The sequence below is a fragment of the Engystomops pustulosus genome, chromosome 7 (assembly GCF_040894005.1).
Source record: "Engystomops pustulosus chromosome 7, aEngPut4.maternal, whole genome shotgun sequence".
Classification (NCBI taxonomy): domain Eukaryota; kingdom Metazoa; phylum Chordata; class Amphibia; order Anura; family Leptodactylidae; genus Engystomops; species Engystomops pustulosus.
In genome coordinates this window covers 10,229,645-10,253,211 of record NC_092417.1, presented here as the reverse complement: position 1 = coordinate 10,253,211, position 23,567 = coordinate 10,229,645, and the positions used below count along the sequence as shown (strand labels likewise).

The 23,567-nt window shown below is 48.5% G+C and overlaps 1 protein-coding gene across 9 annotated transcripts in view; it reads right to left on the bottom strand.

Annotated features, from left to right (window-relative positions):
* Nucleotides 1-23,567, bottom strand: part of ARHGEF2 (Rho/Rac guanine nucleotide exchange factor 2) — a 113,970-nt gene that overhangs the window by 12,240 nt on the left and 78,163 nt on the right. For 6 of the 9 annotated variants that reach the window (XM_072114621.1, XM_072114623.1, XM_072114622.1 and 3 more), the window contains 9 exons: nucleotides 13,957-14,119; nucleotides 7,047-7,114; nucleotides 6,866-6,929; nucleotides 6,386-6,518; nucleotides 6,199-6,311; nucleotides 5,929-6,075; nucleotides 5,413-5,663; nucleotides 5,194-5,319; nucleotides 4,974-5,091 (listed from right to left, as the gene is read on the bottom strand). In XM_072114621.1, coding sequence (XP_071970722.1) covers nucleotides 4,974-5,091; nucleotides 5,194-5,319; nucleotides 5,413-5,663; nucleotides 5,929-6,075; nucleotides 6,199-6,311; nucleotides 6,386-6,518; nucleotides 6,866-6,929; nucleotides 7,047-7,114; nucleotides 13,957-14,119 — 1,183 coding nt within the window. Of the gene's footprint in view, nucleotides 1-4,973; nucleotides 5,092-5,193; nucleotides 5,320-5,412; nucleotides 5,664-5,928; nucleotides 6,076-6,198; nucleotides 6,312-6,385; nucleotides 6,519-6,865; nucleotides 6,930-7,046; nucleotides 7,115-13,956; nucleotides 14,120-14,512; nucleotides 14,683-18,751; nucleotides 18,922-20,848; nucleotides 20,995-23,567 lie in introns of those variants that run through there. The other 3 variants (XM_072114630.1, XM_072114625.1, XM_072114624.1) reach the window with 3 other exon arrangements.

Sequence of the window (23,567 nt, the reverse complement as noted above, 5' to 3'; positions counted from 1 at the left end):
ATATTCTTGTACATAGGGGGCAGTATTATAGTAGTTATATTCCTGTACATAGGGGGCAGTATTATAGTACCGTATTTTCCGGGCCATTAGGCGCACCGGAGTATAAGGCGCAACAGTCCGATGCGCCTTATATATGTAATAATTACATATATAAGGCGCATCGGACTATAAGGCGCAGGGTCGGGGGCGTGGCGGAGGTCCGGGGGCGGAGCGGGGACCCGACGGGACGAGACGCGACGCCGAGACGCGGAACGCGGGGAAGGTGAGGGGGAGGTAAAGAATAGAATACTTACATAGATCCCCGCTACCGGAGACAGCAGATCTCCAGCGGGAACTGCAGACCACGCGGCAGAAGTTGTTTGTGCCGCGTGGTCTGCAGTTCCCGCTGGAAATCTGCTGTCTCCGGTAGCGGGGACCTATGTAAGTAGGGTCCGCTGCCTCATATAGGGCGCACCGGACTATAAGGCGCACTTTGGATTTCCAAGGAAATCCAAGGCTTTTAAGTGCGCCTTATAGTCCGGAAAATACTGTAGTTATATCCTTGTACATAGGGGTCAGTATTATAGTAGTTATATTCTTGTACATAGGGGTCAGTATTATAGTAGTTATATTCTTGTACATAGGGGGCAGTATTATAGTAGTTATATTCTTGTACATAGGGGTCAGTATTATAGTAGTTATATTCTTGTACATAGGAGGCAGTATTATAGTAGTTATATTCTTGTACATAGGGGGCAGTATTATAGTAGTTATATTCCTGTACATAGGGGGCAGTATTATAGTAGTTATATTCTTGTACATAGGAGGCAGTATTATAGTAGTTATATTCTTGTACATAGGGGCAGTATTATAGTAGTTATATTCTTGTACATAGGGGGCAGTATTATAGTAGTTATATTCTTGTACATAGGGGGCAGTATTATAGTAGTTATATTCTTGTACATAGGGGGCAGTATTATAGTAGTTATATTCTTGTACATAGGGGGCAGTATTATAGTAGTTATATTCTTGTACATAGGGGGCAGTATTATAGTAGTTATATCCTTGTACATAGGGGGCAGTATTATAGTAGTTATATTCTTGTACATAGGGGGCAGTATTATAGTAGTTATATTCTTGTACATAGGGGGCAGTATTATAGTAGTTATATTCTTGTACATAGGGGGCAGTATTATAGTAGTTATATTCTTGTACATAGGGGGCAGTATTATAGTAGTTATATTCTTGTACATAGGGGGCAGTATTATAGTAGTTATATTCTTGTACATAGGGGGCAGTATTATAGTAGTTATATCCTTGTGAGAATAAGGAAGCAAAGGAAAGTCCAGCTCAAACCACGAGTGGAACGCTGAATACTGGAGAGCACGGGTCCTCGCCCCAGACGAGTAGAAGCCACGAAACCAAAGGAATGATCCAGCTCAGATCCAGGTAGATTGCAGCATAAAACGAAATCTTTATTTAGACCATTTTAAAAGAGACATGGGAACAGCAAGGAAAAATCCAACGCGTTTCAGACGCTCACGGCGTCCTTAGTCATGGATAAAATAACAATTCACAATGATGGTATTTAACAAAAAGAAACATGTCATGTGACCAATAAGCCCTCCTCCGTGGAATAGAAAAAATGCAATTAAGAAGACCAGCAGCTGGTGTGAATGTATCAAGATCCTCAAGGGGAGTGGTTTAGTGGTTAGAACCAGCGGCGAACAACTTCACCATGGCAACCATCAAACACACTACGCTGCGAGGTAAAAATCTGCGGAGAGTCACTATCGCATAATGGATGATCAACAGGGTAAGATTAATCATGAGCATAGTATCAGCATATATGAAGGAAAATGCTGGTAATGAATACCCCACTTTGGAGTTTAAACATAAGAGCATTTGATAGAAGAAATGTATAAAACACATATGAAATACAATGGTGATATTTACCAGGAAAATCATATTTTGTGATCACTAAGCCCTCTATCGTGAAATAGGGGAAATGCAATAGAGAAAACCAGCAACTGGTGTAAGTATGTACATGTAACAAAGTAAGATTGAATGTAAACATGAATGTAAACATAATGTTGACATATAAACATAAATATAAACATAAAAAGAAACATGTATGGGAATCCACGGAGAGTCACTGTCGCATGTGGGATATTCGGCAAAGTAAAATTAAATGTAGACTTGAAATGTAAACAAAAAATGTTAACATGTAAACATAAATGTAAACATAATGTTAACATATATGGAGAAAATTGCTGATGATGAGTACCCCACATGCGACATTAAGGAATTTAGGCATGGAAATATTTGATAAGAAGAACATATGAAGCATATGTGATAAAATCAATCATCATTTGGCTGAGGTGAGCAGGCGTAATAGGAAGGAAACAAAATGCAGACATTTTTATGTTTATATGTCAACATTATGTTTACATTCATGTTTACATTCAATCTTACTTTGTTACATGTACATACTTACACCAGTTGCTGGTTTTCTCTATTGCATTTCCCCTATTTCACGATAGAGGGCTTAGTGATCACAAAATATGATTTTCCTGGTAAATATCACCATTGTATTTCATATGTGTTTTATACATTTCTTCTATCAAATGCTCTTATGTTTAAACTCCAAAGTGGGGTATTCATTACCAGCATTTTCCTTCATATATGCTGATACTATGCTCATGATTAATCTTACCCTGTTGATCATCCATTATGCGATAGTGACTCTCCGCAGATTTTTACCTCGCAGCGTAGTGTGTTTGATGGTTGCCATGGTGAAGTTGTTCGCCGCTGGTTCTAACCACTAAACCACTCCCCTTGAGGATCTTGATACATTCACACCAGCTGCTGGTCTTCTTAATTGCATTTTTTCTATTCCACGGAGGAGGGCTTATTGGTCACATGACATGTTTCTTTTTGTTAAATACCATCATTGTGAATTGTTATTTTATCCATGACTAAGGACGCCGTGAGCGTCTGAAACGCGTTGGATTTTTCCTTGCTGTTCCCATGTCTCTTTTAAAATGGTCTAAATAAAGATTTCGTTTTATGCTGCAATCTACCTGGATCTGAGCTGGATCATTCCTTTGGTTTCGTAGTTATATCCTTGTACATAGGGGGCAGTATTATAGTAGTTATATTCTTGTACATAGGGGGCAGTATTATAGTAGTTATATTCCTGTACATAGGGGGCAGTATTATAGTAGTTATATTCTTGTACATAGGAGGCAGTATTATAGTAGTTATATTACTGTACATAGGGGCAGTATTATAGTAGTTATATTCTTGTACATAGGGGGCAGTATTATAGTAGTTATATTCTTGTACATAGGGGGCAGTATTATAGTAGTTATATTCTTGTACATAGGGGCAGTATTATAGTAGTTATATTCTTGTACATAGGGGGCAGTGTTATAGTAGTTATATTCTTGTACATAGGGGCAGTATTATAGCAGTTATATTCTTGTACATAGGGGGCAGTATTATAGTAGTTATATTCTTGTACATAGGAGGCAGTATTATAGTAGTTATATTCCTGTACATAGGGGGCAGTGTTATAGTAGTTATATTCTTGTACATAGGGGGCAGTATTATAGTAGTTATATTCCTGTACATAGGGGGCAGTATTATAGTAGTTATATTCCTGTACATAGGGGGCAGTGTTATAGTAGTTATATTCTTGTACATAGGGGGCAGTATTATAGTAGTTATATTCTTGTACATAGGGGGCAGTATTATAGTAGTTATATTCTTGTACATAGGGGGCAGTATTATAGTAGTTATATCCTTGTACATAGGGGGCAGTATTATAGTAGTTATATTCTTGTACATAGGGGGCAGTATTATAGTAGTTATATTCTTGTACATAGGAGGCAGTATTATAGTAGTTATATTTCTGTACACAGGGGGCAGTATTATAGTAGTTATATTCCTGTACATAGGGGGCAGTATTATAGTAGTTATATTCTTGTACAAAGGGGGCAGTATTATAGTAGTTATATTTCTGTACACAGGGGGCAGTATTATAGTAGTTATATTCTTGTACAAAGGGGGCAGTATTATAGTAGTTATATTCCTGTACATAGGGGGCAGTATTATAGTAGTTATATTCCTGTACATAGGGGGCAGTATTATAGTAGTTATATTCCTGTACATAGGAGGCGTTATTATAGTAGTTATATTCCTGTACATATGGGGCAGTATTATAATAGTTATATTCTTGTACATATGGGGCAGTATTATAATAGTTATATTCTTGTACATATGGGGCAGTATTATAGTAGTTATATTCCTGTACATAGGGGGCAGTATTATAGTAGTTATATTCTTGTACATAGGGGGCAGTATTATAGTAGTTATATTCCTGTACATAGGGGGCAGTATTATAGTAGTTATATTCCTGTACATAGGGGGCAGTATTATAGTAGTTATATTCCTGTACATAGGGGCAGTATTATAGTAGTTATATTCCTGTACATAGGGGGTAGTATTATAGTAGTTATATTCCTGTACATAGGGGGCAGTATTATAGTAGTTATATTCCTGTACATAGGGGGCAGTATTATAGTAGTTATATTCTTGTACATAGGGGGCAGTATTATAGTAGTTATATTCCTGTACATAGGGGGCAGTATTATAGTAGTTATATTCCTGTACATAGGGGGCAGTATTATAGTAGTTATATTCTTGTACATAGGGAGCAGTATTATAGTAGTTATATTCTTGTACATAGGGGGCAGTATTATAGTAGTTATATTCCTGTACATAGGGGGCAGTATTATAGTAGTTATATTCCTGTACATTTGTTCTAGATGGTATAGTCGTGAGTGACAACTTATTCTTGTGATGTGCTCAGAGTCGTTGTCACTGCCCGTCGCCCACTCCAGCTTACATACAGTACATTAGTCAGTGAGTACATAGGAGGTTTCACTCTGCAGGGAACATGACTCACATCTACAGAACATACGTCTCACCTTTAGAATTCTGCAGGATCCGATCTATGAGGACTGGATACTTGGTAATTCTCTGGGTGACTAGAAGAATACACTCTGGTACTCCGTGCCTCCGGAGCAGCTGAGAACGAGTCAGTTTCTTTATGATGAGAAGAAGCAAATCAGAAATTAATAAATTACTATAATGCCCCTCATCCCACATAGTGATATGACTAGAGATGGGAGTGCCAGGAATACTTACTCGTATCAGCTGCTGAAATTTCTTATCCCGGGAGAACAATTCCTTGTAGAGTTTTACGGCCTTCTGATGTTGGCTGCAGAATTCAGTGTAAGCTTTTTTCATATGTTCTGCGTTAGTCCCTGAAAACTGCGGGAGGAAGAGGATTAAATACATCTGACAACACTGAAGATCGTCCCGTATTTCACGGGATTTCATCTTCCAATCATAACACATCGTTACCTGGTTTATGAGGATGTCTCCCAGCTTGTTAATGACAAAGTTCTTGTTGCTGTCAGATGCCAAGGAGTCCTTTCTTCTTTCGAGGAGTTGGATGAGGAAGCGTATATGGATATCACTGAGTTCATCTACACAAGGGAACATCTTCTGGACCAAGGCGGGATCCATCTGCAGGTCCTCCAGCATTCCTTTACGGAACAAGTTGGTCATAATTTTCAAGGTGCGAACGTGGTGGACTTCAGTTTGGATAAGCTCTGAGAAGAAAACCATAAAGGACGTGTCAGACACTGGAATTCACCGATTTCTGTTCACAGGTGTTAGTTGGGATCGTATTAGTAATAAAAAGGTCAGCTAATTTTCTAATATCATTGCCACTCCCATCCGGAGTTGATTAGAGATGAATTGTGATAGTAGACAGGCCCTACGGACATGCGTGGTGCTGTTTTTCGAGAACAAAATCAAGACTCTACTTTCTGATCCCGGACGAACCCCCAAGATTCTGAGGTCTCCGCCTCTCACCGTATATAACATCCTGTCTTTTCATCACGTCTTTCTTGTGCTGCTGCAGATAATTATTATCCACCGCCGTGCTCCACGAATCTGCCTCAAACTCCTTCTCGTCCGTTGCAAAATCGCTCATCAGCTGACTGCAGATTATGTCGGCTCCTGGGAGACATTACACATGGAATATCATAAGAATATCTAATGTCCAGGCCGAGTGGTCAAAGCACTTGGGTAAGAGTGGTCAGAGTATTGGGTAAGTGATACGTAAGGGGCAGAGGCACTTACCTCCTTCATCTATCAGAGACTCCACAGACAACGTCCGATTCCTCATGTTCAGAGAATCCGTGGACTGAGACAGAATCCTGCGTATTCCCAGGGGGCTCTCATCATTCAGATTCCTGCGGACAATATATTGTAAATGCTCCTGGCCCCCACCATGTAGTCACAACCCTGAAGGAAACTCCACTCTTACCCTGCAATATTGGTGGTGGACACGCTTTTGGAGAGAGATAACGATGGTCGGCCCCGGCGTGAGCCCAGCAGGGAGTGTCGGAGGCTGTCGGAAGGATAGATGGCAGAGTTGGGCCTCTCTCTTAGTGTAGTCGCTGCAAGAGAAAAGTTTCCATTTGTATGTGGGTGCAGTACCGTCTATCTCCTGGGGGTGGCAGTAAAGGATCAGGGGTTTATTCTTTATTGCAGATCTTCTCCTCGTTCTGTGCGGTCACATGACGTAGGTGTAATAAAATCGCTAGTTCTGAGGAATGAATGACTTCCTGATTTTGCAGTTTGACCACCCAGCACCCCCCCCCCCCCGATGACATGATTACAGGTTACTTTATTGTGCGGAGACATCTGTTCCCCAGCGCGACGTGCAATTACCCCCAGTTTATTAGGGTATATAAATGGCACATAACGACCCGCTCGACCGGTTCTTACACCACACTGTACTTACATTTATTCCTTAGTGACACGTTCTGTAGAGCAGAGTTGTTCTTCAGGAACGCCGCTTTCTGTTGCTGGAAAAAAATAAAGGGAAAAAAAACGTCACCAATGCCCCTTCACCGTGTGACCTCTGACCCTAGAGCTACCCTCAATCCTGCCCCATGTAACCCCAAAAATGAATCCATATCTACCTTCTGCTTCACCTTGGTACAGCTGGGAAGGGCGTCCTTACACCGGTTGTGTATGGTAACGCTGCAGGCTGAGGGGGGAAGACGAGGACAACGATTAATTACAAGCTTTCGGCTTAGAAATCTAAAATGGCTGCCTGTGTTCAAAATGGCCGCCTACATCCAATATGGCTGCTCCTGCAGGCTAATACAGGATACACCATCTAAGTGTATACTTGGCCTCTGATCACACGGCCCTTGTGTGCGTCATATATAACCGTGACCACCACCTTTGGCAGCTAGTATGCAAATTAGCTTTTTTATGTCAGGTGGGCGGTGCAAGTCTGTCTGTTGTAGCCAAGGACCGCCCACCTGACAGCCTAATTAGCATATTAGGTGAAGAACAGAAGACCAGTGATTGTTTGGGGGAAGTTGGGGGCTTAAGAAAAAACTATTATTGTGTTTTTCAGATTCTACCACCCAAAGAGCACGGAAGTGGAGGACACGGGACGGGAACTAGCAGCTCCACTGTCCCCTAGGACATTGTAAGGGTTAATGATGAGCGCCGTCTCAGGACAGGAGCTTCCTCTTCTGTAAAAATAGACAGCGGAAACCCCTCCGGAGCGGCCCGGCATCACTCGGACCTATATGACACTGCTGGACACATAGAAGAGCCCAGATGTAGTAGTCGTAGTCATGGAGGAGGTAGAGGATCACTGAGGCAGCGTAGGCCCCGTAGCTCAGGACTGTGACCTCATGGAGGCGCGAGGCTGTAATTATACACAATTAGAGTGAGATAATTTAATTTCCTGTTTTTTCTTTCATCCATGGGGGGGAAGGGGGTGGATAATTAACTCTTTAAAGAGGTTTCGGACTGAGATGCGGCGGCGGTTACGAGGCCTCTGCCAATATACAGCACCCCGAGGGAGATGACGTATCCCGAAACTGCAGAGCCGGTAATGAGAGGAACGAGGGCAGACAGACAACTCCTCTCCTGTAACGTCTCACAGAAGCTCCATTGTGCGCAGGCCGGAGCCCAGACACATCACAAGGTCTCAGCTGAGGAAATGTCATGATGTAACCACCAGGGCCACAGACAAGGCCACCAGGGCCACGGCCACCAGGGCCACAGACACGCCCACCAGGGCCACAGACACGGCCACCAGGGCCACGGCCACCAGGGCCACAGACACGGCCACCAGGGAACGTCATCAGATCGTTGCCCATCACACAGAATATTATCCTATATGCAGTATATGGCGGTATTATATATACACAGGACGTGCACCTATTACTATAGTCCTCAGGAGCGATGTCACTACAGCCAAAATAACACCAAAAACAAGTCTCTGAACTTTCACCTTTCTCACGGTCACACCCTGAGACCACATCCTGTCACCCACTGCTGTCATAGCAACGTACAGGACGTGATGTGTGCACCCAGGAAACGCAGCTCACATGGGCGCACCTCTGTTATAAGACTGTATCACACAGGATGGGATTAGATACACAGATCACCAGTATCACACAGGAGAGGATTAGATACACAGCTCAGCAGTATCACACAGGAGAGAATTAGATACACAGCTCAGCAGTATCACACAGGAGAGGATTAGATACACAGCTCAGCAGTATCACACAGGATGGGATTAGATACACAGATCAACAGTATCACACAGGAGAGGATTAGATACACAGCTCAGTAGACAGTATCACACAGGAGAGGATTAGATACACAGCTCAGCAGTATCACACAGGAGAGGATTAGATACACAGCTCAGCAGACTGTATCACACAGGAGAGGATTAGATACACAGCTCAGCAGACAGTATCACACAGGAGAGGATTAGATACACAGCTCAGCAGACAGTATCACACAGGAGAGGATTAGATACACAGCTCAGCAGTATCACACAGGATAGGATTAGATACACAGCTCAGCAGTATCACACAGGAGAAGATTAGATACACAGCTCAGCAGTATCACACAGGAGAGGATGAGATACACAGCTCAGCAGTATCACACAGGAGAGGATGAGATACACAGCTCAGCAGTATCACACAGGATAGGATTAGATACACAGCTCAGCAGTATCACACAGGAGAGGATTAGATACACAGCTCAGTAGACAGTATCACACAGGAGAGGATTAGATACACAGCTCAGCAGACAGTATCACACAGGATAAGATTAGATACACAGCAGACAGTATCACACAGGAGAGGATTAGATACACAGCTCAGCAGACAGTATCACACAGGATAAGATTAGATACACAGCAGACAGTATCACACAGGAGAGGATTAGATACACAGCAGACAGTATCACACAGCATAGGATTAGATACACAGCAGACAGTATCACACAGCATAGGATTAGATACACAGCAGACAGTATCACACATGGTCTTGGATACGTTGCTTCTATCACTTGTGGACCCTCCGGTAATAACATTCTGGGCAGGGTTTTCACATTGTTGCAGATTTTCCTTCTATCATCGCTCAATCTTACATTTTCACTAATATAATGTTTCTTAAACTGTTCTGGATCAGTTCCATCTCTATGGTGAGGACCTCTATTCCAGGATTTTTCCCCAAAAACCCTACAATTTGCACAATACACGACGGTGGCTGCAGTAGAGGTCACTCACACCCCCCATTTGTCTGTCGCTGGACGCGACCCAGCGCCAGGTCACGACCCTTGGTACTGTCCCATTATATAAAGGTTACATTATAACTCCCCAATAATCCGACCCCTGGCACCGTCCCACTTTAACCTCCCGATAATCCGACCCCCGGTACTGTCCCATTATAACCTCCGGATAATCCGACCCCCGGTACCGTCCCATTATAACCTCCGGATAATCCGACCCCCGGTACCGTCCCATTATAACCTCCGGATAATCCGACCCCCGGTACCGTCCCATTATAACCTCCGGATAATCCGACCCCCGGTACCGTCCCATTATAACCTCCCGATAATCCGACCCCCGGTACTGTCCCACTATAACCTCCCGATAATCCGACCCCCGGTACTGTCCCACTATAACCTCCCGATAATCCGACCCCCGGTACTGTCCCACTATAACCTCCCGATAATCCGACCCCCGGTACTGTCCCATTATAACCTCCGGATAATCCATGTGTAACACATCGGAGTCAATTTGACAACAGATGATATTTTAGTCTTTATAATCTAAAAATATGAATTTAATGTGTTGAATACACGAGCAGAGAGACAGGTGAGACACAGGACCTGGGGGGCAGAGAGATGCAGGGAGCCGCGGGTCACCACTGCCGGGATTTACACTCCCTACAGCTGACAAGCACCGCACATGTCGTCTGTCTGAGCACAAGGAAACTATTAAGGGGGATGGAAGCGCAGCTGCTGGGAAAGGGATCTCAGCACAGGAGGAGACAGCTGCACAGAGCAGGGGTAAGAGCAGTAACCAAATATCCACTACAGCCTGGAGGGGGGCCACCACATGACCCCAGCCAAGGGGAGGCCCCATGTACACAAACATAGAGACACATACATGACATCCAGTATTATACCCCAGAGCTGCACTCACTATTCTGCTGACTAAACTGAACCCACACTGAATTTGCTGCAGTTCTTAGGATTTAGGGCGATGGCCTCTTCTATACAGGACAGTGCAGGGTGTGATTAGAGGGCCCGGCCATAGGGGGCGTTTATCCTGGACGCCCCTGCTCTGTGTGGTCTGGTGTTATCCCCTTCCAGTATTTACCTGGTAAACCTCAGATTTGGCGTCTGGAGGAGATGGAGGATCCGGAGCCCGGACACATCACACGGCAGGGAAGGAAGTCTGGGATAATTAGTATCGCTGCGGGGGGATGGCAGAGCGTGTGCTCCTATTAAGGGGTCCTATGGGAGGTGCGGGGGGAGGGGGGGGGATGTATAATTAAGGGGAGTATTAAGCAAACGGATTAATCTGGAAGAGGAAAGACCAGAGATTAACCACTTAATTCCCAACATCTCGGATTTCTTAATGGAGATTTTCATCAGGGAGATAAAATTCCGGGCAGAAGATCCGACATCCATCGCTCGCAGCCTGAAGAAGGGGGAGAAATCAGCAGATCCGTGCAGACCCCCAGTGCTCCTAGCGGCGGCTGGTGACTACCCCGGGGTCTCTATACCCACCTAGGGAGCAGAGAATGAAGTCGGAGGCCAAACTAACGTGTATAGTTTATGTGTATTACTGGGGGGGTCCAGTGCTTATATACTGTCTAGTCTCCACATGGATATGGAGGTCCAAACGGGTCACCGGCCCATAGCAGGGAATTCGGCTTCAACCTGCGCCATTGTTGGATGGAAGAAGGAAAGTAGAACCCTAAACCACTACTATAGGTGTCCCCTGCAGTGAGTATACACAGCGCGGGTGATGACCCTCTGGAGGTCAAGGGAAGGTTGAACGAGTTCTTCTAGAGCCCGGTCCTCCACATTCTGGGATTCATCAATGAGGAACATCCTGAAGAAAATAATCTTGGAGACCTTGGAGATGACCATAGACCTAATCCGCCGCCAATGTCCATGGTCTGTGACCAAAAATCTGCATCTACTTGAGGAGCATCCAACGTGGAGGTCAGGATCCCATATCCATGTATATATCAGAAGGCGGATCAGCGCTCAGCCGCGAGTCTGCCAGCCATATGTCATGTAATGTATTCAGGGAGGATGGGGGGGGGGGTTGTATTCAGACACATTTTTGGAAATGTACTCGTGCCACGGAACAGCATGTTCTGAAAAAAGCCCACGTTGGCAAAGAGATGACTCCCAGCGTCTCCACGTCTGCTGCTCGGTGGAGATGGATTGATGGGGGTGGGGGGGGCCTTATTCTCCCACTGGTGGTCGGAGAGGTCTCAATAGACACAGTAGACTGCTCACACTGCCACTAGAGGTCCAAATTATCCGTGCACTGGTGTAAGGTCAGGTACGATGATGGACACCTCGATGGAAAACCCAATAGACTCAGAACCGCATCTACTACAAGATTGACGGGATAGTCGGGATGACGGCGTGTATCTATACACCAGGAGTGATGGGGATAGTCGGGATGACGGTGTGTATGTATACACCAGGAGTGATGGGGATAGTCGGGATGACGGCGTGTGTGTATACACCAGGAGTGATGGGGATAGTCGGGATGACGGCGTGTAGGTATACACCAGGAATGATGGGGATAGTCGGGATGACGGCGTGTATGTATACACCAGGAATGATGGGGATAGTCGGGATGACGGCGTGTGTGTATACACCAGGAATGATGGGGATAGTCGGGATGACGGCGTGTATGTATACACCAGGAGTGATGGGGATAGTCGGGATGACGGCGTGTATGTATACACCAGGAGTGATGGGGATAGTCGGGATGACGGCGTGTATGTATACACGATGAATGTTGGGGATAGTCGGGATGACAGCGTGTATGTATACACCAGGGATGATGGGGATAGTCGGGATGACGGCGTGTGTGTATACACCAGGAATGATGGGGATAGTCGGGATGACGGCGTGTGTGTATACACCAGGAGTGATGGGGATAGTCGGGATGACGGCGTGTGTGTATACACCAGGAGTGATGGGGATAGTCGGGATGACGGCGTGTAGGTATACACCAGGAATGATGGGGATAGTCGGGATGACGGCGTGTGTGTATACACCAGGAGTGATGGGGATAGTCGGGATGACGGCGTGTGTGTATACACCAGGAATGATGGGGATAGTAGGGATGACGGCGTGTATGTATACACCAGGAATGATGGGGATAGTCGGGATGACGGCGTGTGTGTATACACCAGGAATGATGGGGATAGTCGGGATGACGGCGTGTATGTATACACCAGGAATGATGGGGATAGTTGGGATGACGGCGTGTATGTATACACCAGGAATGATGGGGATAGTCGGGATGATGGTGTGTATGTATACACCAGGAATGATGGGGATAGTCGGGATGATGGTGTGTATGTATACACCAGGAATGATGGGGATAGTCGGGATGAAGGTGTGTATGTATGCACCAGGAATGATGGGGATAGTCGGGATGATGGTGTGTATGTATACACCAGGAATGACGGGGATAGTCGGGATGACGGCGTGTGTGTATACACCAGGAATGATGGGGATAGTCGGGATGAAGGTGTGTATGTATGCACCAGGAATGATGGGGATAGTCGGGATGAAGGTGTGTATGTATACACCAGGAATGACGGGGATAGTCGGGATGAAGGTGTGTATGTATGCACCAGGAATGATGGGGATAGTAGGGATGACGGCGTGTGTGTATACACCAGGATTGGATTGCGTAGACTATGCTCCTGGATTATTTACTGTTACAGCAGGATAGACACACCTGAGCGAGTAGACCATGTTCCGGGATTATCTACGGTTACAGCAGGATTGTTACATTGTTGCAAGTAGGTGAAACAACTTCTATGACAACTGATGTGTCAGACTCCACCCACTTCCTACATAAGTCACACAAGAAATATCCGACAACCAGGACTGCAGTGGAATTTGTAAGAATGTAGAAATTTTAAGCCTGATCATGATCCATCATCACCTCTAGGACTTATTATGCAGTGAGTGGAGTTCCCCTTTAAATGAATTGTAAATGCACAGCGTGGCTAAACATTCAGCCTTGTCTTGTATGTATTGTCAGCTATAGCTGGATGCATTGTCTGCATTGTCCGCCCCTTTAAGGAGTCTCCAGCCTCGCTGCCTGCAGGGGTCCTCGCTGCTCACCTACTCAGGAGCTCATATCTGCCGCAACACCCACATGCAGAGCCATGCGTTACATACACAGTACAGGGTGCCTGCGGGGTCTACAACCCGTACAATGGGGGTAAGCGGCCGAGGTACTTAAAGGGGATGTCCATCACATGACTGACCTCAAGGGGTTCACATACTTACTGGGACAGATGAGAGCCTCTTTGGCGGTGATGCTCTTGCTACAGACGAAGCACATGGTGGTCCCGGACACGGAGATGGTGGTGAAGAGGTGGCCATTCGTGTAGCGGGTGTCCTTCTCCTTCCCATCTTTTTCCCTCTCCTTCATTTTCTCTTTTTCCTTATTCTGTATAAAGAAGATACAAAGCCGGTCAGTGGTCCATTCCCGATCCTGTATTATCCATTCCCGATCCCGTATTATTCATTCCCGATCCCTCATTACCCATTCCCGATCCCGTATTACCCATTCCCGATCCCGTATCATCCATTCCCGATCCCGTATCATCCATTCCCGATCCCGTATCATCCATTCCCGATCCCGCATCATCCATTCCCGATCCCGTATTACCCATTCCCGATCCTGTATTATCCATTCCCGATCCCGTATTATCCATTCCCAATCCCGTATTATCCATTCCCGATCCCGTATCATCCATTCCCGATCCCATATTACCCATGATCCCACGCTCCCGCAGCTGCACCTAGAGGTCACCACTTCCCCGGGGTCACATGAACCTACCGTCCCCGCGATTGTCCGCTCGTTCAGGCGCTTGGCCCTCCAGGTCATGGTCTGGAGCCTGCGAGGGGAGGCTTCCCCCCGGGCAGGGCCGTGGATGGAGGGGCTGCGGAGACCCTGCTGGTGCTGCATCCCCGGGAAAATGCTGCATTATCCACCAACACAGAGGATTCCTGAAATATCTCTCCGCTCACTAGTTTTCTATGTATAACCATGACAACCATCAACCGAGCCAGAGCCTCCCTCATCCACTAACATCACTGCAGAGACACCGACAGTGTATCCAAGCCCAGCATGTGTGATACTGCCTGCGCAACCATGTATCCAAGCCCAGCATGTGTGATACTGCCTGCTGAACCCTGTATCCAAGCCCAGCATGTGTGATACTGCCTGCTGAACCCTGTATCCAAGCCCAGCATGTGTGATACTGCCTGCGCAACCGTGTATCCAAGCCCAGCATGTGTGATACTGCCTGCTGAACCCTGTATCCAAGCCCAGCATGTGTGATACTGCCTGCGCAACCGTGTATCCAAGCCCAGCATGTGTGTGATACTGCCAGCGGAACCATGTATCCAAGCCCAGCATGTGTGTGATACTGCCAGCGGAACCATGTATCCAAGCCCAGCATGTGTGATACTGCCTGCTGAACCGTGTATCCAAGCCCAGCATGTGTGATACTGCCTGCGCAACCATGTATCCAAGCCCAGCATGTGTGATACTGCCTGCGCAACCATGTATCCAAGCCCAGCATGTGTGATACTGCCTGCGCAACCATGTATCCAAGCCCAGCATGTGTGTGATACTGCCAGCGGAACCATGTATCCAAGCCCAGCATGTGTGATACTGCCTGCGCAACCATGTATCCAAGCCCAGCATGTGTGTGATACTGCCTGCTGAACCCTGTATCCAAGCCCAGCATGTGTGATACTGCCTGCGCAACCCTGTATCCAAGCCCAACATGTGTGATACTGCCTGCGCAACCGTGTATCCAAGCCCAGCATGTGTGTGATACTGCCAGCGGAACCATGTATCCAAGCCCAGCATGTGTGTGATACTGCCTGCTGAACCGTGTATCCAAGCCCAGCATGTGTGATACTGCCTGCTGAACCCTGTATCCAAGCCCAGCATGTGTGTGATACTGCCAGCGGAACCATGTATCTAAGCCCAGCATGTGTGAAACTGCCTGCGCAACCATGTATCTAAGCCAAGCATGTGTGAAACTGCCTGCGCAACCATGTATCTAAGCCAAGCATGTGTGGTACAGCCTGCAGAACCGTGTATCCAAGCCCAGCATGTGTGATACTGTCTGCAGAGCTGTGTATCTAATCCTCTCCTGTGTGATACAGTCTGTATCTAAGCACACATATAGTACGGGGGGTCTCCTGTATGATACTGTCTGCTGAGCTGTGTATCTAATCCTATCCTGTGTGATACTGTCTGCAGAGCTGTGTATCTAATCCTCTCCTGTGTGATACAGTCTGTATCTAAGCACACATATAGTACGGGGGGTCTCCTGTGTGATACAGTCTGCAGAGCTGTGTATCTAAGCACACATGTAGTGAGGGGTCTCCTGTGTTAGTCGCGGCCCCGCCATTGTCAGTTCTGGGTAATACAGTGAATGTGCAGAGCTGAGGCTCTGGGGTCTCTGAAGACCCTTAAAGGGGTTTTACAATCTATAATAACTGGAATCCCCCTCCTCGGGGGTCAGTGCGGTGAGTCACATCCTGTGTAACTACACACATTGCTCTAGTCACAGTTAAACCTTTCCGTCACGCTGTGAATCACTGATGACCTGAGATTTCCACTATTTGCTTCTCCAGTGGGTTTTACAACTACAACTCCCATCATGCCCTCAGTCTGCAGCCATACAGCCACATACTATACAGAAGATTATGACGGGTAAACATTTTGGGATTGGGTAACATTTTTCGGAGGGAACAGGGTTTCCGGGTGACACAAGTCCTCTACTTCCTGCTTCTGTTACTGAGCAACTACTACACCCATCGTGACCCTGCCGCTACTTCCTGTAGACTGTCAACAAACCCAGGAAACCTTCAGGTCAGAGCAGGCTGGGAGTTGTAGTTCTACAAGGGACCTTGGATTAGGAGCCAGATCCTCTGTATAATCAGCTGCAGTCCCCACTACCATCTATAGGGGGCGCACTTCTCCATTCAGAAGCTGGGGCAACCCAAGTGTGGGACCCTCTAAGGGCTGATCCCCAAAATCCTGGACCCCCGGAGCGTTATCACACTTTTTCAGGCATTTCCCTTTTAAACGGAATCTAAATATTTGTTGCCATTTTTGTGTTATTATTATTAGTAACGTGTTCTGTGCAGGACGCGGCTTCCTGCGCTGCGTCCTGCCGATTACACGAGGAGGAGGAGCCACAGTAATGGCCCCTCCCACTCCGCTCTTAAAGAATTAGAATTGTCACTGCTGAGCGTCAGTCGGTCTATTAGTCAAGAGGATTGATTGTAGCATCTTCATAAGGATCAGTTATGTCCTCACACTGCTGTGCACTTGGCTCTCTGCACCGAGATGTTACACAGCTCCCCTACTCTGCATTACAGCTGAGGAATTGGACAATGCTGAAGCGTAAACTCAGAGTAAAGACTGTGCAGGATATCAGTGCAGGAAGCTACGGGCACAGCAGTGTGAGGACGCTTGCCCATTTCTACAATTCTGAATTATAAATCCATGTATCACAGTCCTGCTGCTACTAACAACTTACATAAAATGTATGATCATTCAGCTCTCCAGGGGGCTTGCAATGGCTGCACAGAGCACAGCAGTGTGAGAACACATTTCACCTTCCTGTAATCTTGAAATGTAAATCCATATTTCACAATCCTGCTGCTACTAACAATGTGCACAATGGGGCTTATTTACTAAAGGTCGCGGATTGCACTTTCATCAGACTTCCCGACGTTTTTGGAATTGCACGGTTGTGGTATATAACAGGGGTCTGCGCTGGGATTTTGGCGCAGCTGCGCTGCTTTCATGCGACAAAATTGGGGGCGTGTTATGTAGCACCGCCGCAGAGAGAACAGGGCACAACAGTGTGAGAAGCCCCCAGTGCTACAATTCTGGAAGATAAAGACATATATCACAGTCCTGCTGCTACTAACAACATACACAAGGGCTCATCTCTCCAGGGACAATACATAACACTCGCTGCAGAGAGCACAGAGCACAGCAGTGTGGGGTCTGATTACACATCTCTCCAGGGACAATACATAACACTGGCTGCAGAGAGCACAGAGCACAGCAGTGTGAGGTCTGATTACACATCTCTCCAGGGACAATACATAACACTGGCTGCAGAGAGCACAGAGCACAGCAGTGTGAGGTCTGATTACACATCTCTCCAGGGACAATACATAACACTGGCTGCAGAGAGCACAGAGCACAGCAGTGTGAGGTCTGATTACACATCTCTCCAGGGACAATACATAACACTGGCTGCAGAGAGCACAGCAGTGTGAGGTCTGATTACACATCTCTCCAGGACAATACATAACACTGGCTGCAGAGAGCACAGAGCACAGCAGTGTGAGGTCTGATTACACATCTCTCCAGGGACAATACATAACACTGGCTGCAGAGAGCACAGCACAGCAGTGTGAGGTCTGATTACACATCTCTCCAGGGACAATACATAACACTGGCCGCAGAGAGCACAGAGCACAGCAGTGTGAGGTCTGATTACACATCTCTCCAGGGACAATACATAACACTGGCTGCAGAGAGCACAGAGCACAGCAGTGTGAGGTCTGATTACACATCTCTCCAGGGACAATACATAACACTGGCTGCAGAGAGCACAGAGCACAGCAGTGTGAGGTCTGATTACACATCTCTCCAGGGACAATACATAACCCTGGCTGCAGACTATAGGGTCAAAACTGCGTACACTGTCAGGGACTTCTGACGTACCGGGTTACAGGACAATAAAGATGAAATCTGAGCTCAGCATTTGAATATGCAAATACATTCTGGATTCTGCTAATTTGGATACAAATCCTAGGATGCGATTTCACACTAGATTTATCACCGGAACATCCCTGGAGCAGTCTCTGAGCCAACAGAGCTTACAATCTAAGCAGATTAGCTGAAAAAATCCTCTGTACCTCCACACGGAGGCCAATCCCGATCCCTGGCAGCACAGACCCTCATAATTTCTCCATAATTTCCAGCAGTACAGACCCTCATCTTCCCCCCATAATTCCCGGCAGTACAGACCCTCATCTCTCCCCCGGCAGAGATTACGTCCCCTCGGCGGTTCCGTCTCTGCAAAGTTTCGTCTTCTCGTATTCCACCTGCGGCGGTAATTACCAGTAATACATCCCTGGCCTTAGTAAACATGGGTGGAGGTCCGCGGGGTGCGGGGTGGGTGTCAGGCGGCCGTCAGGTAGCTCACAGCTGGCAATGGCGCAGCCTGATGACATAGAGCACCTCTCCTAACAACGGGAACAGCTGGCGGGGATCAGGAGGAGCCCAAACCTCACAGGGATTTACTGGCATCCGCAGCTAGATAAACCCTAGGACACAGCACCAGGCACACGAAGGGCACAAGAGCACAGCACCAGGCACCCACAGGGCACGAGAGCACAGCACCAGGCACCCACAGGGCACAAGAGCACAGCACCAGGCACCCGCAGGGCACAAGAGCACAGCACCAGGCACCCACAGGGCACAAGAGCACAGCACCAGGCACCCACAGGGCACAAGAGCACAGCACCAGGCACCCACAGGGCACAAGAGCACAGCACCAGGCACCCACAGGGCACAAGAGCACAGCACCAGGCACCCACAGGGCACAAGAGCACAGCACCAGGCACCCACAGGGCACAAGAGCACAGCACCAGGCACCCACAGGGCACGAGAGCACAGCACCAGGCACCCACAGGGCACAAGAGCACAGCACCAGGCACCCACAGGGCACAAGAGCACAGCACCAGGCACCCGCAGGGCACAAGAGCACAGCACCAGGCACCCACAGGGCACAAGAGCACAGCACCAGGCACCCGAAGGGCACGAGAGCACAGCACAAGGCACCCACAGGGCACGAGAGCACAGCACCAGGCACCCACAGGGCACGAGAGCACAGCACCAGGCACCCACAGGGCACAAGAGCAAAGCACAAGGAACCCGAAGGGCACGAGAGCACAGCACAAGGAACCCACGGGGCACGAGAGCACAGCACAAGGAACCCACGGGGCACGAGAGCACAGCACAAGGCACCCACAGAGCACAAGGCACCCACAGGGCACAAGGGCACAGCACCAGGCACCCACAGGGCACGAGAGCACAGCACCAGGCACCCACAGGACACAGCACCAGGCGCCCGCAGGACACAGCACCAGGCGCCCGCAGGACACAGCACCAGGCGCCCGCAGGACACAGCACCAGGCGCCCACAGGACACAGCACCAGGCGCCCACAGGACACAGCACCAGGCGCCCACAGGACACAGCACCAGGCGCCCACAGGACACAGCACCAGGCGCCCACAGGACACAGCACCAGGCGCCCACAGGACACAGCACCAGGCGCCCACAGGACACAGCACCAGGCGCCCACAGGACACAGCACCAGGCGCCCACAGGACACAGCACCAGGCGCCCACAGGACACAGCACCAGGCGCCCACAGGACACAGCACCAGGCGCCCACAGGACACAGCACCACGGCCCACAGGACACAGCACCAGGCGCCCACAGGACACAAGGATGCAGCACCAGGCGCCCACAGGACACAGCACCAGGCGCCCACAGGACACAGCACCAGGCGCCCACAGGACACAGCACCAGGCGCCCACAGGACACAAGGATGCAGCACCAGGCGCCCACAGGACACAAGGACGCGGCACCAGGCGCCCACAGGACACAAGGACCAGGCGCCCACAGGACACAGCACCAGGCGCCCACAGGACGCAGCACCAGGCGCCCACAGGACGCAGCACCAGGCGCCCACAGGACGCAGCACCAGGCGCCCACAGGACACAGCACCAGGCGCCCACAGGACACAAGGACGCGGCACCAGGCACCCACAGGACACGGCACCAGGCACCCACAGGACACAAGGACGTGGCACCAGGCACCCACAGGACACAAGGACGCGGCACCAGGCACCCACAGGACACAAGGACGCGGCACCAGGCACCCACAGGGCACGTGTCTGCACCCGGGGGGCAGCTACCTAGACTTTCTGTACAAATTTCGTCTCCGTCTGCTATAAAAAGCAGCAAAACAACCATTATCTTACCGGAAGTAGCCCCAAAATATTGGTTGTGCCATAAGTGCGACACAAATTAAGGAAAATCTGGAAAATTTTTCTGACCTAAACTGGTAGTAGGTGTAATATGTAACGCTGGAGGGGTAGGAGCTGGAGGATAGCAGTGCCCGGAGGGATCTCGTCGACTCATAATGAGGCCTATCGTAATGAATGCTCATGAAGTCTGGGGCTTGTTACATATAGATCTTACTTGAGCCAGGCCACTTATGTGCCCCCCCCCCCCAGCAGCTCTGGGCCCCGGCACTTGGCCAGGTATGCCCAGTGCTAGCGTCGGCCCTGATGACTGCACCACCAGAAGCAGCTCCCGGAATATAAGCCTTGGCGATGACATCAGTCGCTAAGCATCGGCTGTGATTCATATAGGTGCAGTCTATAGGGGGGAGGTCTGCACAGGGTAACGGTGGGAGTAGGAATAAAAATTCTGCTGAGTAACACAGACGTCCTGGTGATGTGCAGAGTAAAGATCTCGCTACTCCGACACATTACATGGAAACGAGTCACACGGAGAGGTCACCAAATTTATCAGGAACACAGATTGTGCTGATGCTGAATGTGACCAATATCAGGCCAATGTCTGTACAATCATCTGATGAATAATCGTGGATTTCATATCAGTTGTAATCATTACTCCAACTATGCGGACAATCAGGGACAGATCAATCCACAGAAAAGACAAAACTTGAAGGATAGAACCTTTCATCCGAGTGTCAATGTCTAACGAGGAGGCGCGGGGAGAGAGCGTGTGTACCGAGAGATTCGGGCGAGAGTGTGCGTGTGTACAGAAGATTAAGGCGAGAGTGTGCGTGTGTACAGAAGATTCGGGTGAGAGTGTGCGTGTGTACAGAAGATTCGGGTGAGAGTGTGCGTGTGTACAGAAGATTCGGGCGAGAGTGTGCGTGTGTACAGAAGATTCGGGTGAGAGTGTGCGTGTGTACAGAAGATTCGGGTGAGAGTGTGCGTGTGTACAGAAGATTCGGGTGAGAGTGTGCGTGTGTACAGAAGATTCGGGCGAGAGTGTGCGTGTGTACAGAAGATTCGGGTGAGAGTGTGCGTGTGTACAGAAGATTCGGGTGAGAGTGTGCGTGTGTACAGAAGATTCGGGTGAGAGTGTGCGTGTGTACAGAAGATTCGGGCGAGAGTGTGCGTGTGTACAGAAGATTCGGGCGAGAGTGTGTGTGTGTACAGAAGATTGGGGCGAGAGTGTGCGTGTGTACAGAAGATTGGGGCGAGAGTGTGCGTGTGTACAGAAGATTGGGACGAGAGTGTGGGTGTGTACAGAAGATTCGGGCGAGAGTGTGCGTGTGTACAGAAGATTGGGGCGAGAGTGTGTGTGTGTACAGAAGATTGGGGCGAGAGTGTGTGTGTGTACAGAAGATTGGGGCGAGAGTGTGTGTGTGTACAGAAGATTCGGGCGAGAGCGTGCGTGTGTACAGAAGATTCGGGTGAGAGTGTGTGTGTGTGTACAGAAGATTGGGGCGAGAGTGTGTGTGTGTACAGAAGATTGGGACGAGAGCGTGCGTGTGTACAGAAGATTGGGACGAGAGCGTGCGTGTGTACAGAAGATTGGGACGAGAGTGTGTGTGTGTACAGAAGATTGGGACGAGAGTGTGTGTGTGTACAGAAGATTGGGACGAGAGTGTGTGTGTGTACAGAAGATTGGGACGAGAGTGTGTGTGTGTACAGAAGATTGGGGCGAGAGTGTGTGTATGTACAGAAGATTGGGGCGAGAGTGTGCGTGTGTACAGAAGATTCGGACGAGAGTGTGTATGAAGGATCATACAAGTGATTGCATATGTATCAGTAAGGAGAAGTATATATATATATCAGGCCGGATTATAGGCCTCTTCCCTGTAGGTGTATGTGATATCACCATATAATGAATGGGACTTCATGTCTCCATCTCTTATGTGTGTGATGATTCCTAACAGCAGACGCCTAGGACTATAGCGCATGGATCAGGCCTCCATTATCCACGTGATGTCACGTGTAGCCTCAACCTAATCTGCCAGGGACCACGTGAGCTCTAGTGACCAATCACAGCATACTCATTTGTAGAAAATAACTTCCCTGAGTGAATGTGAAAACAGGAAGAGCTATCATAGGGACGCGATTCTGCGCGGGTGATATACAGAATTTGGCCAATCCATGATCACCGCTTACATGTCCGTCCCTTCTGTCTATAGGGGGAGTCCTGACCGCCCCAAACATGTCAGACGATTCTCTAGTCCTGCCTAAATATGATGTCATGGCCAATGTTATTATGATTGCACCCTCCTACAACCCTAGGGAGCGGTCACATGTACCCTACAAACACAGTGCTAGAATACGGGGCAGGCCTCGGCCCGATCTATGGAAACACAGCGCTAGAATACGGGCAGGCCTCGGCCCGATCTATGGAAACACAGCGCTAGAATACGGGGCAGGCCTCGGCCCGATCTATGGAAACACAGCGCTAGAATACGGGCAGGCCTCGGCCCGATCTATGGAAACACAGCGCTAGAATACGGGGCAGGCCTCGGCCCGATCTATGGAAACACAGCGCTAGAATACGGGCAGGCCTCGGCCCGATCTATGGAAACACAGCGCTAGAATACGGGGCAGGCCTCGGCCCGATCTATGGAAACACAGCGCTAGAATACGGGCAGGCCTCGGCCCGATCTATGGAAACACAGCGCTAGAATACGGGCAGGCCTCGGCCCGATCTATGGAAACACAGCGCTAGAATACGGGCAGGCCTCGGCCCGATCTATGGAAACACAAGCGC